At 37.3% G+C, this 16,239-nt stretch overlaps 4 protein-coding genes across 6 annotated transcripts; 2 read left to right on the top strand and 2 right to left on the bottom strand.

Moving 5' to 3' along the window:
* Nucleotides 1-1,014: 1,014 nt before the first annotated feature.
* LOC125195256 lies at nt 1,015-1,704 on the bottom strand. The gene has a single exon (XM_048093433.1). It carries the CDS (start codon nt 1,702-1,704, stop codon nt 1,015-1,017), a length of 690 nt encoding a protein of 229 aa, XP_047949390.1.
* A 1,956-nt stretch (nt 1,705-3,660) lies between these two features.
* On the top strand, nt 3,661-8,482 carry LOC125193359 (formin-like protein 5). The gene is made up of 8 exons (XM_048091132.1): nt 3,661-3,848; nt 4,162-4,220; nt 4,589-5,264; nt 5,339-5,909; nt 5,997-6,196; nt 6,295-6,530; nt 6,977-7,862; nt 8,208-8,482. Exons 3-7 carry the CDS (start codon nt 5,051-5,053, stop codon nt 7,847-7,849), a joined length of 2,094 nt encoding a protein of 697 aa, XP_047947089.1. The 5' UTR covers nt 3,661-3,848; nt 4,162-4,220; nt 4,589-5,050; the 3' UTR covers nt 7,850-7,862; nt 8,208-8,482.
* Nucleotides 8,483-9,088: 606 nt separating this feature from the next.
* On the top strand, nt 9,089-11,203 carry LOC125191689 (STOREKEEPER protein-like). 3 transcript variants are annotated; one of them, XR_007171206.1, is made up of 3 exons: nt 9,089-10,172; nt 10,370-10,432; nt 10,997-11,203. XR_007171206.1 is itself a non-coding variant. In XM_048089094.1 (2 exons), the coding sequence occupies exon 1, from the start codon at nt 9,124-9,126 to the stop codon at nt 10,147-10,149; it is 1,026 nt and encodes a 341-aa protein (XP_047945051.1). In that variant the 5' UTR covers nt 9,089-9,123; the 3' UTR covers nt 10,150-10,172; nt 10,997-11,202. The 3 variants fall into 3 exon arrangements, 2 of the variants coding, with proteins under 2 accessions (XP_047945051.1, XP_047945050.1); XM_048089094.1 differs by lacking the exon at nt 10,370-10,432 and having other exon boundaries at nt 10,997-11,202; XM_048089093.1 differs by lacking the exon at nt 10,997-11,203 and having other exon boundaries at nt 10,370-10,981.
* Nucleotides 11,204-11,417: 214 nt separating this feature from the next.
* LOC125191600 (protein DESIGUAL 3-like) lies at nt 11,418-12,392 on the bottom strand. The gene is made up of 3 exons (XM_048088989.1): nt 12,212-12,392; nt 11,922-12,127; nt 11,418-11,739 (listed from the first exon to the last, which is right to left on the bottom strand). The coding sequence occupies exons 1-3, from the start codon at nt 12,311-12,313 to the stop codon at nt 11,559-11,561; spliced, it is 489 nt and encodes a 162-aa protein (XP_047944946.1). The 5' UTR covers nt 12,314-12,392; the 3' UTR covers nt 11,418-11,558.
* Between the last annotated feature and the right edge of the window lie 3,847 nt (nt 12,393-16,239).

The following is a 16,239-nucleotide window of genomic DNA, read 5'->3' as shown; positions in this document are numbered from 1 at the left end:
CAATTTTCCGGCCCTAACCCTATGATTTTACCGGGTTATTTGGGTCGACCCGCGGGTTTTCAGGCTAGATTGACATCCCTAACTATATCAATTCAAATTCATCTGTAAAAAAACTAACATTTCAAAGTAAGTAAAGTAACAAATCAAGGATGAGAACCAAACCCAACTTCAACGGCCGTATTAAAATAGATTCAAAATAAAATTTCCAAAACTCTTCCAGAAGGGGAAAAGCAAATAGAAAAGGCACAACCTGCAGATTAGGTTAAAGATCTGCAAAATATGAGGAGTGTTTGGCAACTAAACCAGAATACTAATCGAGAGATCTCACCAATCACCATTATGAATAAACCGGGATAAGGCTTGAAGCATTCAAGCCAGTTTTCTGGCAACGAGCTAAACACTAAGGGGCGTTTACTTTCACGATTGATGAGATACAGGATTGAGTATTTTTATCCTCAACACTAGGATTTCTTCAATCATACTCTTTCAATGCTACATAAAAATCAAGAGGATATTCCAAAGTATACCCATCCATCTTATTAAACAACAGATTACCAATACGATTTTTATCAATCTAGGCTACTAGTCATAACTAAACGCATCCTATGTCTATCAGCTTCATAGAATTCTCAAGGTTTCTTGACAGAACATTAGGAATACTAGTTTTCTTGAATTAATAGAAAACTGAACTTATGAAATTCAGCTCACCAAGCTACCTAAGAATCTTGCTTCAATCCATGAACACAACCTAACAATCAATATACTTAATTTTTCATTATGCACACACAAAGAAGCTAGAATCTTAATGCAATCTCAATCAACATAATTACTTTCCTAAGCAATATTCAAAGGGGATTAAAGTGGCAAAGTGATTCAATTTTACAAAGAACGATTGATTCATCACTTTTCATATAATTAAGGCATTTCGATTTTCAAATGTGAAAGATAAGACAACAAACAACAATTTACAGAAAGAATTGATTAAAAAAAAAGTAGAGAAGAGAGTTTCAGTAGCTAACTCTCAACTTCCATAACGATTCTAGTCCTCCCCTCCCCGGCCAAAACCACGCTCTCGGCATCGATGAACCGCGATTTCCGGAACAATTTCACAATCTCCGCCACCTCCTCCGCGCCGCACTCCGCCACGGCCACCACGCAGACGCCGCCGCGCCTAACCGTCCGCTCAATCTGCGCCACGTACCTAGCCGGGAAGAGAGCCAGATCCAGATACGCGCCAAACCCTAGATCGAAAATCCCATCGAAAAACGGCAGATTGTGCGGATCCGCGCGGCTCACCAGCGGCGGCGACTCCACCAGCTCCACCCCCGTCACGTCATCCACGCCGGCGTCCCTGAGGGCGCGGACCGCGTGCCCCGGACCGGCGGAGACGACCAGGACATGCGAGTGGTTCGCGATGTGGTTTCGCGATCGGAGGGTTTCGAAGAAGGAGGCGTAGGAGGCGACGGCGACGGCCCAGGCCTTGGTGGACCAGATGCGGCGGTTGCGCTTCTCGACGGTGGTGTAGGCGCGGGGTTTGAAATCGCAGGTCGATTTGGGGAATCGCATGTGCGGCTTCGGGTTCGGATCGGACGGATCGAAGCAGGTCCGCGGTGTTTGGATTGAAAGAAGGAGGAGCAGCAGCGTGGCGACGATTACGGCGGCGATAGAGATTCGATTGAGGAGTCTCTGAACGTGCTTCTCCATTGATGGATTAGCTGAAATCGGAGATGGAGCTTCAATGCACTATACGTCGCCGTTTCGGATTTTAGGCTATACGTCATCGTTTGAGGATTTCAGGCTACAGTCGTCTTAAGTTATGTTTATTATTTTGTTGAGAATATCACTTTTATCAAATTTAGGGATCCACAATGCTTACCAAATATTCAGTCCTTCTTAGCCAAGTAATTCCATTTTTCAGCTATCAATATGTCAACGTTTTTTCTATTTCAACCACAACATTTGCAATGGAATCTTCATATTCATTTTCAGCCTCAACTAGAATTATTTAAAAATATAAACAAACGATTAACCTAATTAAATTTAATTTCATATAATTAAAATAAAAAATTATAAAATTTACATTAAATTAAAGTGATACACCTAATATCATGAAACTTTCTAAAAGTTGGATTTTTTCCATGAACTTTGAAATTGGCAAATAATATCATGAACTTTACTCCAAGTTTGTTATTTCCCAGCGGTAAAAAAATTGCGGCTATATTCATAATAGATTAAAGAACAAATTTAGAGAGTGTGCTTCAAGAAAAACTATTCTCAAATATTGAAAATCTTGAAACTCTCGAAGTTGTTGTCGAGAAATTATGAAAAAAATCTGTATTATGATATTATTTGCCGGAATTTTTTCATTGGTGGAAAATAACAAACTCAGGATAAAGTTCGTGGTATTATTTGTCAATTTCATAGTTCGTGGAAAAAAACCAACTTTTGTGAAAATTACATGATATTACGTGTCAATATCTCTAAATTAAATTACTAAATTTAAACCTCATTGTTATATCCCCAATTTTCTTCGATCATATCTTATTAGAGTTGGATGGAAGTTTGGCGGGGCATATACTCTCGAAAAAGACGTGGTGCCCCTTTGAGATTGGCTGCTGATACTATATAAGTGGAGTAGTTGGTTAGTTTTTTCATGCCTAATGCATACAATCAATATTTCCTAGTATGTCAGGCAGTCGTGAACTTTGTGCAATTTTATATACGACTGGACATCGGCTATGAACAGTCTTCTCAAATATGTCACAGAAAGCCTCCACACCCAGCGACAAAAGTTCCTCACACATGGAATGGAGGTACTCATCGAATTACTCTGACGATCCTCTGTATAACATTCGGGTTAAAGTGGGGACTGAGCTTCGTTGCATATGGACAAGGAGTGACTCGTAGGGAGTGAACGTCGGTACGTAGTGCACAGACAAGGAGCGGCCCCTACTTGTGTAACAGAGGGAGACATGAATGAATCGAAACACACCGAGAAATTATAAAAATTTACATGTATGAGACTGCATATTCAATGAAAACTTAACAAATTTGATAGATGCTATGCATATTAACAAGATTCATCTTCTTTTCTAACATTCATCTCATAAGAACTCTAAGTTAATCGTGCTTAGACTGAAGCAATTCTGGACTGGGTGACCTTTCATAGAAGCTTCTCATGGAGCATGTGATTGGGGACATAAACATGCTGAACAGAATTGTGTTGATTTGTGGAGACAATCATTAGTCTGTAAATCGAGTCGTTCATACTACAGTTGCATAATCAACATCGTACACTTCTACCATATCAAGAGCCCATCGCTCCCAATGACTTTAGGATGTTGAAAATCAATCTCACATGTACATAAATTATAGAAAACCAATTTTGTATTGATGAATCGTCTCCAAATATTTGCGTTTTTGAACACTACAAACGCAAACTTGCCGTTCACAAACACATAATCTTTTAGAATCTGAATCAAGCTGGTTAAATAAATATAACAACTCAGTATTTATTTATTTAATAAATTAAAATGGGCCTCTTCACTTAAGCTTGATTAAGTGATAGATTAGTATTCTATGGTAATGTATATTCATAATTGTATTTTATAATTTGTCTATTTGGCGCGTTTCTCTCTGTCATCGAAATTGTCTTGCTTCTTTCTCCACCTCACCTCCGAATTACATGCTGCATTGACGAAACAAAAATTTGATTTCTCTTTCCCCCTCTTCACAAATCGCACTAAGAACCCTATCCGATTCACACCTCCGTCAATCTGCCTCCAGTTTCCAGATAAACGGCTCAACTTTCCCCCATTTCTTCACTTTGGTCGCCCAAGGGAAAAAAGGTCAGTTTTCCGGGTACCGTTACGAAGAGGTACACTCATATTTTGGGTGTTAAAGCATTGTTGGGAATTTTGTGACCTTCAATTCAACCCCCAAATAAACAAATCAAAATATTCTTTATTTTATCGGATTACATGTTTTTCCAATTGCGCATGCATAGCTACCTTTAGATGGGGGGCTATGCGTGTCCTTGTTGTTTGAGTTCAATCAAAATGAGGAAGGCAACTCTTTGTGAAATGTATTATTGATTGTTTGAGAAAGCAATAGGTCCCAGATTTGTGGCCATTTTTATTGTTTTTCTTTGTGTTTTTGCAGCGATTGATTCGGATGGAAGGACGGAATTAGGGGAAAACTCTTGGGACAGTGAAGTTCAGGTTATCAATCATCATATGGTTTGAAAATCAATCGTTATTTTGCAAAATTTTCTGCTTAGTTTTTCTTAGGTGATTTTGCATTTTCGTAGATACAAGATGTTTTGCTTCTGGTTCTGCATTGTATGTGTTGTTATGTAAAATTACTATATTGAGGGAAAATGCTATTATATCATCGTCAAGAAAAATATTTTAAAGCTCCATGCTCCACTCGATCACGGCTATATAGAAACGAACACATCGTTGTGAAATGTTTAACACGAGTTACTTTTGAATTTACTTGAACCTGATTATAGGGAGATTGTGTTTTCTCAACTTAGGTATCTATAAAATCAGTGTGACTAGGCAAATTTTTCCGTATGTTCTGACAGGCCAGACAAGTTTGGGATTGCAGTGAAAAGTTGAGATATAGCACTGGAGCTGCTAAGAACTTAGATTCAGGTCTATCTCATTCAACTGCTACAGCTGACAGCAGAGGCGAATTTGGTTCGAGTTTGTCAATTAATAGGAATATACAGAAGGGTATAGTCGACCTCCTTCCAAAGGAGAAGATAACAAATCTTAAATGATCGAGAGAAAGAAAGTCCGTGCTACAAATCGTGAACAACGAGCAAAGGATTTTAGTCGATGAATGCCAAAATTTGTATCTTGGTTGGGCTAGTATTCCAAGAAGGTACTTGAGACATAAAGGTGGCATACGAATCTTACAAATTGCTTCGGATTCTACATCGCCATCTTCACCTACTTCAGAATTATCAAATCCGCACTATCCCTCACAGTTTGAGTTCAACTAATCCTATTCACAGTCAGAGCTCGACTATCCTTTCGTGGATATGAAAAAGTTTATAGTGATGGCTTCACAAGACAATGCTAATGATAATCGAATATATCTTGTTGGTGCTGTGATTGCAAGTTCAATGGCAGGAATTGCTCTTGCAACACTAGTTTTGTTTCTATGTATAAATAAAGATACGAGGGATGATGAGCAGAAAAATGTGCAAAAAGACGACAAGCCTCTTCTCAACCTCAACAGTACTGATTCCCCAGGTATAATACAGCTGTGGTGGTGTTTTATATCATGAAATTGTCTTCGTTTCTTCATAGCTGAGATAACTTTCCAGGTTCGATAGATAACAATCGCCCAATGGGTACACGAAGTAGTTTCAATTTCAAGGCAACTTCATCTGTTGGAAATTCAGTTGCTGCTTCTCAAGCTGTATCTCCAGGGATAGACGATAATGGGGAGGCTTACGCTAAAATCCCGTTACCACTTCCCCCAGGAAGAGCAGCGGCAGCTGCCGCTGCTGCTACATCAACAACTGGTTGTGGTGATAGTACCAATTGGATAATAGGAGCACCCGCAGCAGGAACAGTAGGGGTGGTGGGAGGAGCTACAGAACCACCTACACCACCAACACCACCTCCACTGGCAAAGGCACCACCACCTCCTCCACCGGTATTTGGAGGTCCAGCTCCTCCACCGCCTCCTAGAGGCATTCGTCCACCGCCTAATGCACCTGGAAAACCTCCCCCGATGGGACCCCATCATCGACATAATTCAACAAATGACTCCATAGCTTCAGACGATTCCATGGCTCCCAAAGCCAAGTTAAAGCCATTCTTCTGGGACAAAGTAATGGCAAGCCCGGATCATTCGATGGTCTGGCATGAGATCAAAGCAGGTTCTTTTCAGTAAGTACTTGCATTACATTGCATTGCCTAGATTTGTCGCCTCCCCATTCGTTATGTTAATCGTGTAACTATTTCCAAAACTTGCAGATTTGATGAGGAGATGATGGAAGCTTTGTTTGGATATGCAGCAGCTGATCAAAAGACACAAAAAGGAAAAGAATCAACGTTAGCTGACTCTTCTAATCAGTTTATTCATATTATTGATCCTAAAAAAGCACAGAACTTGGCAATTCTTTTAAAAGCATTGAATGTGACATCAAAAGAAGTTTGTGATGCACTCAAAGAAGGTGTGTGTTTATCAGATTTTGGGCAATTAGTTTACAAGAAATAAAATGATGTGCATATCAAATATAACATGACTAAATTTTGTGTGTTTGTCACTAAGGTAATGAGCTTCCATCAGAATTCATCCAAAATCTGTTGAAAATGGCACCAACAGCCGAGGAAGAACTCAAGCTTAGGTTATATACAGGAGATCTATCTCTAATTGGTCCGGCTGAGAGATTCCTCAAGGCCTTGATTGAAATCCCATTTGCCTTTAAACGTTTGGAATCATTGTTGTTTGTAAGCACGTTTCAGGAGGATTTCACTTCAGTCAAACAATCTTTAACAACTTTAGAGGTTTGTATATATTTTATGATGAATTCTTATAAAAGGCTTCCTAACATATGAGATCACTTTTGAATTCTGTGAGGTGATTGAATACTTAGGTTTGATTTAGCTAACTCTGAATCTTTTATTTTGATATGTAAGTTACACCAATCTGATGATTCATTATGAGCCAAATATTCTTATAAATGCATTTGATTACCATTCGTTTTGACATTTTTGAAAGCTCTTAAAACATGTTGCTTGAGACAACGAAGCACAACTCAGTTTGTAATAGACTTCCCCTCCAATAAGTAGACTAGGGGTTGGATGTGCGTGGGTGTAGGTGTGTGTGTGAGTTACATCCGTAAAAAACATGTCGCTCAACTCATGCATTGTAGTGCTTGTTTAGTTCCTGTGTATTTTTTGTTCTGTTTTTGGTGTCTTTGTGTGAATGAACATTATAATACCATTTTCAGGCAGCATGTGACGAGCTCAGAAACAGCCGACTCTTCCTTAAACTCTTGGAAGCTGTTCTGAAAACTGGCAACAGAATGAATGATGGAACCTACCGCGGTGGTGCTCAGGCATTCAAGCTCGACACGCTCTTGAAATTATCTGATGTTAAAGGAACAGATGGGAAGACCACGCTACTGCATTTTGTCGTCCACGAAATAATCCGTGGAGAAGGAGTAAGAGCTGTTCGTAGAATGAGGGAGAGCAAGAGCTTGTCCAGTGTGAGGACGAATGATCTTAACGATGATGCTTCCCAAAACACAGAAGATTACTACCGAAGCCTCGGCCTTCAAGAAGTTTCTGGCCTCTGCAATGGTCTCTTGAACGTGAAAAAGGCAGCGGTGATTGATCGTGACATCATAAGTGAGTACGTGACCAAACTCAGCCAGTCCCGTTTCAAGACGAAAGAATTTCTTGAGAACGAAATGAGTAGCTTGGATGAAGATAGCAAGTTTCTTGACATTCTTACGAGAATCATTAACCAGTTTGAGAGCGACGCTGCATGGCTTGCGGAGGAGAGGGAGAGAGTGATGAACTTAGTGAAGAGCACTGGGGACTACTTCCACGGTCAGTCGGGCAAGGACGAGGAGGGGCGTCTCTTTTTGATCGTCCGGGACTTCTTAGCGATGGTGGACAAGGCATGCCAAGACGTGAAGAGCTCCATAAAATTGCCTAAGACGCACAGAAAAGATGCCTTCACACCATCATTATCGCCTTCGCCGTCTCAAGGGTCGCCCCCGGCCTCTGAGACGACGCATGAGATGCAGTCGCGTCTCTTTCCGGAAATGAGGGATCGCCAAATTGACGGTGAATTCAACTCGGACGATGAAATCTAATCTTTTCCCCGAGGTATGCAAAAATGGAGAGGTGAAATGATTTTTTAAAACGTGGGAAGTTCTTAAATACTCCCTCCATCCCATAATAAATATAGACATTATTTTTATAAACAAAGTATATGCGCACCACACTAGCCTATTGAATTTGTGACATGTAATAGTTGGTCCCTATCATTTTTAGGAAAATGGAAAAAATTGTTGGTGAGGTCCAACTTTCATGAGTGCAAATGCATGAGAGTTAAACCACAATTTAAGTTGACAACATTAATGGTTTGATGTAGTACATGCACACGTCATGCATTTATTTTAGGGCTCACTATTGAACATGTTGTACTTTCTAAACTTCATCGTCTAACAGGATCGTTCGACGAGGATGATGAGAAGCCACAATGACAGAAGACATCCCAATGTTAAGAGATCTGAGCATATGCAGAAGAAAAGGTTGCTAAGAGGTTCAAAACCTTAACATTTTTCACATGGATCCGAAGTTTTTTGTTATTATAGAATGTATAGCTTCTCTCTCATGAGTCATGTATACTTTAATTAATTATCTGTTGTCTATATTCAATCCTAACCAATTTGGCTATGCCCTTGGCTTCTTTTTATATTTGTTCATCTCTATTTTGCTTTCAAGATTTTAATGTTTGACCATTTTCAAGACCCTATAAGTTGTGGAGTTGATTAAATTATGACTGACACAATAATTTAGCAAGATACAAATTTGATGATTCATCCTAATGTGTTTCGAATTGGAACTTGATCAGTACGAAAATTAATAAACCTATTGATTGATTACTAATTTATAATTAAAATATGACTAAATTACTAATCCTTGTGTGCTTTCATCACACGTATCAAGTATCAATATTCAGACATGTATTCAATGAACAATATTTACGGCTCGTATGGTTTGCTTGACTTGATACAACAAGTACAGATATTGGCTAGATTTTATAACTATGTTTTAAATTTAATTGAATCTTCCTATTAAGTTAAGTGAAAACAATGTATACTAGATTTGTAGCTAACATTTGTCAGTAGTAACATTAAATTAAATATTAACCCAATTTAGGAACGTATACACCTTTTGTTTTGCATTTAAAAAAGCAGTAACTAATCATTTAAAATTTCAAAAACTAAGACATTTATTATGTAGATTTGTGTTGGATTATCTACCATAAAATCGACTTACTTAAAATGAAATAAAATTCCCGAATATAAATATTTGAAACCCTACTGCCATCTTCTCATCACACAGAAGCAAAGGGAAGACCATGGCTCCCAAATCATCCTTTCTCTCTCAACAGCCCTCCAAAGATAAGAATGAGAGTGAAGAATCATCCTCAGAGGAAGAAGATGATGGGAGAGAAGAATCAGGGCCCCAATCTTCCGAGACAGATTCGTCCGACGACGAAACGGAGGCCGTCTCCTCCTTCGACAAACCCCAAAATCGACCAACCCTAGAAAATCTCAATTCCCCAATCCCCGCCCCCAAATTCGATCCGAGATCGGCCTCCGACACCGATTCGGACGGCTCCCCTTCTAGTTACGTGATGCAGCCGATCACCAAGGCCTCCGTCTCCTCATCGAAGCGCAGTCGTGGCGAGATTGAGGGGGATTCGTTGAGCAGCTTTAAGAGCTTGCGAGCTGAGGAGAAGAAATCGGTTTCCACTCCGGCCGGAGGGGGTGGGGTGGGGTGTATCAACAGGCTGTGGAGTAATGAGGATGAGATCGCTGTGCTGAATGGGATGATCGAATTCAAAATTGCCAAGGGGTCCGGCCCTAGCGCCGATATGGGGGCGTTTTACAGCTTTATAAAGGGGAAATTGAAGGTGGATTTCTCGAGGGATCAGCTGAGGTCTAAGATTACAAGGATGAAAAAGAGGTTTTTGAATGCTTTGAAGAAGGGAGACAAGGGTTCTGACCCTGTCTTCTCGAAGCCTCACGAGGATATGGCGTTCGTCCTCTCAAAGAAAATTTGGGGGAAAAGTGTGGATGTGAAGAAGAAGCTGGATGAGGATGTGGTTGTGGAGCGAGGAGGGGATGGCGAAGGAGGGGATTTCTGGTCCAAGTATCCGAACATTAATGCGTCTTTTGATAATATGAAGGCGAGCTTCCCCTCCCTCGTTGCTCCGGTGGCTGGGATGAGTTTGTTGAAGGAGAGGTTGAGTTTGATTGGGAATGTGAAGGCTAAGGAGTTGGATGATAAGTGGAAACAGTTGCTTGTGGAGAAGACTGAGCTGGATTACAAGATTTTGATATTGATGAAGGAACAGGTTCAAATGGCTTTGGATCAGTAATAGGGTTGGGAATTGCTAAGTTGGTAACATTTTTTGGCTTGAATTTATACCTTTTTAGAGTCAATTGTGATTCTCCGTTTTGATTAGCAAAATGGATTTTTTTGATAAATGTTTAAAATCTTGCTTATGATAATGGTTACTCTGTGATGAATTTAGTTCGCGAAGTACTTATTCAGTAAGCTATGTTTCTTGTTAACATTTGAGTTGTGTTGTGTTCCAGATATAGAAGGATGTTTTCGATAACAAAAAATGATAGATGATGAATCATGACTAGATTTTTATGGTAAGATCTTAAAATGCACTGATCAGTAGATTCATTAATCAATGCTCTGGATTCGGAAAATAACTACAATTGAATGTTCCTATTACATGCTTGGGAATACATTTAGATTTAGTCCCATTATATGCTGATCTAGACTGGGAGGGAGTTATTGAAGCATTTTGTTTGCAGCTGCATCTTAGTATTGATGTTGGGCCACAACTGCCTAGAAGAGACATCTTTCTTAGTTTACGTTTGGTGGGAGTTTACTGTATTTAACATTTATATGACCTCTGCCTCATGCAAAGCTCTCTGCTCTTACTGCTCCTCCCTTATGCTTGACTAAGCCCACTGCTTGTATTTGTTTCTTCTCTAGTCTTTGGATGGGGTTGTTGCAGGGTTGTATCTGTAGAACTCGACAGCCTTACATAGTTACATTGTACGTATGTCTGAGGGTTAGGTCGTTTTGAGTGATGTCTCTTTCGTAGAATGCTTCAATCCTTCCTAACTCTTAGAGTTCTGCAGTTAAGGCTTGTACTATAGTTCATGAGAAAGTTTTCTATGATTGTAATTTTATTTATATTGTAGAAATAAGGTATGCTTGTGGATCAAGATGGGAATTGAGTTGAAAGGTGATATGTTGGAGTGGCTTTTTTTTTGGTATGCCTTCTTTGTCCTTGTTTGTATTTCTATAGTTATTTCTTTGATATTTCTCTTGTATGTTAGGCAGTTTTGTGTTGGGTCAGATGACTTTGAATTATGTAGAAAGTAAATTGACTTTGAATTATGTATAAAGTAAATTGACTTATACCAAATTAAGACTTGTAATTCATTTATTAGTTGTCATTTAGGTTAAAAGTTCAATTACTGAATATAATGGATGATGCTATTTAATCAAACTTGATGCCAATATTTGGTTTGATTTGTTCTAAAACAAAAGTAGCACTAGTACCTATTCCCTATTTTCATAGGATTTCAAAAATCAGTCATTTTTTCAATACAACTATAATCCATCCGAATCAACTGGATAACAATTCACAATTCAATAAATTCAATCACTTTTACATATTCGACTTCCCCTTTGTCAAGAACTTTAATTTAGGGATAAAAAATTACAACATGTTGCTACAACAATCAATAGGAGAATAGTTTAAGTGGAAGTATAGAGGGCAGAAGTAGCATAATATGCAAGAGATAAGATGGCATGAACCACGCATAGAATGCCTCCGGTGTGTAGAAAATTGTGGTATGTAAATCCACATGATACTCCTTTCTTTTCGTTTGATCTTGTTCCAATCACCAACAATGTCACGCCAACCCCATAGATTATCCTAGAAAGACAGAGAGACAACCTCAGTTCATAAAATGATTTTAACATAGATATTTAATCCGGCTTATATCAACTCTTTTGTCACGCATACGTATACGAGATGCAGTTGAAAATCGAGATACAAGCTTTCGAACAAACGAGGATTGCAATTAAAAAAAATGGATTTGGAAGGTGTTTCCATACCATATCAAGACAAGGAATGCTTTGGAGAACTTCTTGCTTGGCGGTGAAGGTTTCTGTGACTCATGTTGCCCGGTAACACCCAACAACCCTAGCAAATTCACAAGAATATGAGCCGCGCTCAGAAGCACTGCAGCGGCTATGCCTAGCACATACGCATCGTGACTTCGCCCTTTACACTCGAATATCCACATCCTCATATGCTTCGCCTGATCAGTGAAGGAGTATCAAATATCGCATCAATCACCAGATATAGCAAAAACAAACAATTAGTAATATAAAAAATAAATTACATGATTTTGAGCTTCCTTAGCCTTCAAAGCAAGAACCATAGCAATGATATCCAATACCACGATTAATAAACATGCAGATATACCCAAGATTTTTGTCTTCATTTTCTTGGACAAAAACTTGTTTGTAATAGTAGTAAAGAAATTAAGCCCTTCTGGTCTTCTTGGAAAAGAAATGTGAGATTTTAAATGAATATGTAGAAGCATCAAGTTTATATATAGTGTTATAGATTTGGGGTTTGAATATTCTTATAGTATGTATTTTGCTTTTATGCCTACTTTTACCTTAATTTTATTACTTTTTGTTTTTTTATTCTTTTCTTATGAGAAAAGTAGGGTATAAACCAACTAAGAAGTAGTATTGCTACTGCAGGTTTGGTATTGTTTAGAGATGATAAAAAGTGTTGGTATAAATGCATGAGAATTTCTATCTTCAAGACTTGAATAATTTTGTAAAGTAATTTTATTTACACTAAAAAACTAGATGTTGGAGAGTAGTCTATTCATAAATAATACTGGTGAGAAGTATTACTAGTGTTGTTTATTTTTTATATTTTAGTTAGATTCTTTACTCTTGTGAAATTCATTGCAAATAATAGTATAATGTTAAATTGATGATTACAAGTGAATAAAACAGCTCACATCATGGATAATCAGTTTTAATCAATGTTTTAAATATTAGACCAAGCAAATCGATAAGGTTATTGGTTCATGCATGGTTTAATCGTTAGCTCAATTTAACTATTGATCGGATCAAAATTCTGCAAGACATGTATTCATAATAACTAAACGTTAACGCATGTCAAACCATTTGAATTTGAAATTCAATATATATAACTAATTCATAGGGAAATATGTAGTTAGTAAAATAAAAAGATAAAGGTGAAGAATGAATATCTATATTTCCGTGGTTATATTATTTCCTAAATTTTCGGAACAGTTAATATGATACTCCCTCCGTCCGCAATTAGGAAAAGTTAGTGGAATAAAGGTCTCACTTATATATATTAGTTTTAAATGAAATATGAGTGGAATGAGTTAGTGGAAGGTGAGACCCTATTACCATTTTTATGGTAAAAGTGAACCGGAACTCTTATTCGCGGACGGACTAAAATGGAAAAACGTGACTCTTATTCGCGGACGGATGAAGTATCTTTCTTATGTTAAATTCATGAACATGACTTTTCTTTTTTATTATTTTCGTCCAATATGATGTTCCAGAATATTATGTTAGAATTCTCATAAAATTTTATTTTTATACTTTTTCGTTTTCTAAAAATAGAATTTTTTTAAATATTTTTTTAAATTTATTTTTTTAAAATAGAAACTCTCAATTTTAGGAAATGGACTGCCAAATACTTCATGCACTATTTATACAGTAGCACCAAAAATATCTGTAAGCATACATGGTAGATAAAGGTCAGTAATGAGATATTGAACGCATAGAATAAGAATGCAAATTTCACTATCATATATACAAAATGTCATATTATTTAGAGACACGGAGTTTTGGGTTTGATTTATAAAAATTAGACATAAATAAATAAACAAATAACATAAAACATTAAAACAAATACTAATACAAAAAAGTCGAAATAAAGTAGTAGAATTTAAGGACCCAAAAACACAATCATGAGCTATTATCCAATTGACTTCTTTTGATTACGGTATCTAGAGTTATTAAGTCGATCATGCTACTGGATTAAAACCTCTCTCAAAGTGAGAAATCTGTAGATTATGTGTTATGATTGAAGTCCCCTTATAATCCTTAACCCCTAACTCCCAAAAGAGTTAAAAAGATCAAATACCTCACACAAAATCTGATTATAAGGTCAGGATCAGGCAGAAGCCATACACAACACAGAAATCTGATGAATTACTCTTAGGTGGTGTACGGTTTGCAAGATAAAATAATATTAAGATATAATCTAGGATTGAGTTGTGAGATTATTTTAGTCATAGGGGGTTAGTTATGACTAATTATCTCATGATTATCCATCTATAATTGAGTTGAGGAATTAAATCTCATGAACCAAAGACACTACCAATTTAATGTACTAATTAGTCTTATGAACCGAACTGGTACTTAAATATTTACTCCTATTCACAATTTGATTATAAGGTCAGGCAGAAGCCATACGCAATACAGAAATACACAAAACAAGCTTCTTTATACATAGCTTTCTTATAATTAAGATACTAATGTTTGTGTATGTAAACAACGACATTTTCTAGATAAACATGTACTGGATATTTACTACCGACTTATATATAATTCCTGCACTCACTTTCCACTAATAAAATCTACATATTTTTCACGCTTAATAGTAACGTTTGTGGCACAGATCATAACTAACAAACGCAACAGAGAATTTAAATAAAATAAAAGAGAAAATAGGAAGAGTGCGTGCACTTTGGTTTACGATTGGTGTTGAGTTGAGTGGAACATTGCTTTTACCGATTCTTTGAATCCTAAATTGATCAAGACATAACTTGGGATATAGCTGGCCATGGCCCTCACAAAACGATTTTCATTTTTATGTCCACATCCAATGAATTTTCTAATTTCTATACATACAAATAAACAAAACTCCCATCAATTCAACTCCGATCCATCGCTTTTTTTTCACAAATAGTATTTGTTTTAGATGAAATCTCATATAGTGTACACATATTAAAGCAATATACAATGTCTCAATATTTCAAACTCAAGTATATAGTGCTTCAAACTTCAATGCTTTCTGTCCGCAAGTGCTTTCATTTAAATAATTTTCATATATACTAATAGTCTAATATTATTAATCTTAAATTTGTTTGAGATCGAAAAAATGAGGATTAATTTGATGAGAGATAAGGATTATGATATGAGAATAATTAGGGGCATAATTAATGTGGCCTTCACTTACTCAGATAAAAGATGTTTATATTGTGATTTACTTTTTTATTCATACTCTCTTTTAATCAAATTGATTTCTTCTTATTTTATCTTCTTCCATTTCTTTAATTTTGGTGAATTCAGATCGATTACTTCAATTAAATAGAATTCATATATATATACATAATCGTATTTCATCTCCTACTCCTATTTCAATAATCAGTTATTTTGAGAATTTGATAATGCTTAAATTAACTCAAAAATGTAAGGAAAACAATCCAATATTTAGAATCCAAACATCATTTAAATTTGTAGTAATTTAGTAGAGTCCTAGCTATATACTTTGGTAAACGATTTGAATAGTTGGAGTTGAAATCCTTGGGTAGATGATCCTCAGCCAAGCATATTATAGCAATAAGGAAATTCAACTGAGAAAACTGCAAAAACGATATTCAAGTAAATAGCTGGGCAATCAGATTCATTAGTATTTAGCATGGATCCACACTTGAACAAAATCCCAATATAGTAGTAGTACATATAATTTTGTAAAAACTATTTAGTACAATTTTCAATTATGCCGTAAGCAGATCAGAACAAATACGACGTGGGAGCGAACGCGGGCAGCGCCACCATCTGAGAATATATCCTGAAATGAACAAAATCACGCATGATTGATGATTAATTGATGAGAATAGTACTTTTTAGTTTACAAAAATATACAAGGATATTTTTGGTACCAGTGGTCCTCCGGTAGAGTAGGCGGCGGCGACTTATGATTGGATTTGACCGGCCGTCTCCTTTCGGCGGCATCGGAGATCGGACTGTCTTCGGCGATGGCATTGAGCCCGGGCTTCCAATTAGCGCCCAGTTTGGCGGTCCTGCGGTGGCGGCGGGATACGGCAACCTCGGCCGTGGGAGTGACAGTGGCTCCGCCCCAGCATGATGTCAATTCGGAGATAAGCTTCTTCATATATATGCCGTTTTGATTCTGAATTCAACTAAATGATCGCCGACTTACTTATATATAATGCCACTGGATTCATTCACTGTGGGGCCCAGGGTAACTCTTCGCGCTGCTTTATTGGTCCCATGTTTTTCTTTGACTCCCTTCTTCCCATTTACAATCCTAATAAAAATAAGAAAATGAGTAAATTGA

The sequence above is a fragment of the Salvia hispanica genome, chromosome 6, assembly GCF_023119035.1.
Source record: "Salvia hispanica cultivar TCC Black 2014 chromosome 6, UniMelb_Shisp_WGS_1.0, whole genome shotgun sequence".
Taxonomy (NCBI): domain Eukaryota; kingdom Viridiplantae; phylum Streptophyta; class Magnoliopsida; order Lamiales; family Lamiaceae; genus Salvia; species Salvia hispanica.
The sequence above is the reverse complement of the archived record's forward strand: the minus strand, read 5'-3'. Positions and strand labels throughout refer to the sequence as shown.

Bases quoted from the DNA above. Each gene is read 5' to 3' on its own strand.
- LOC125195256 (XM_048093433.1), bottom strand. From the start codon at position 1,704: ATGGAGAAGCACGTTCAGAGACTCCTCAATCGAATCTCTATCGCCGCC.
- LOC125193359 (XM_048091132.1), top strand. From the start codon at position 5,051: ATGAAAAAGTTTATAGTGATGGCTTCACAAGACAATGCTAATGATAAT. The intron at 5,265-5,338 runs GTATAATACAGC...ATAACTTTCCAG, and splicing joins CAACAGTACTGATTCCCCAG to GTTCGATAGATAACAATCGC. The intron at 5,910-5,996 runs GTAAGTACTTGC...CAAAACTTGCAG, and splicing joins ATCAAAGCAGGTTCTTTTCA to ATTTGATGAGGAGATGATGG.
- LOC125191689 (XM_048089094.1), top strand. From the start codon at position 9,124: ATGGCTCCCAAATCATCCTTTCTCTCTCAACAGCCCTCCAAAGATAAG.
- LOC125191600 (XM_048088989.1), bottom strand. From the start codon at position 12,313: ATGAAGACAAAAATCTTGGGTATATCTGCATGTTTATTAATCGTGGTA. The intron at 12,128-12,211 runs GTAATTTATTTT...TTCACTGATCAG, and splicing joins CTAAGGAAGCTCAAAATCAT to GCGAAGCATATGAGGATGTG. The intron at 11,740-11,921 runs GTATGGAAACAC...CTGTCTTTCTAG, and splicing joins GCATTCCTTGTCTTGATATG to GATAATCTATGGGGTTGGCG.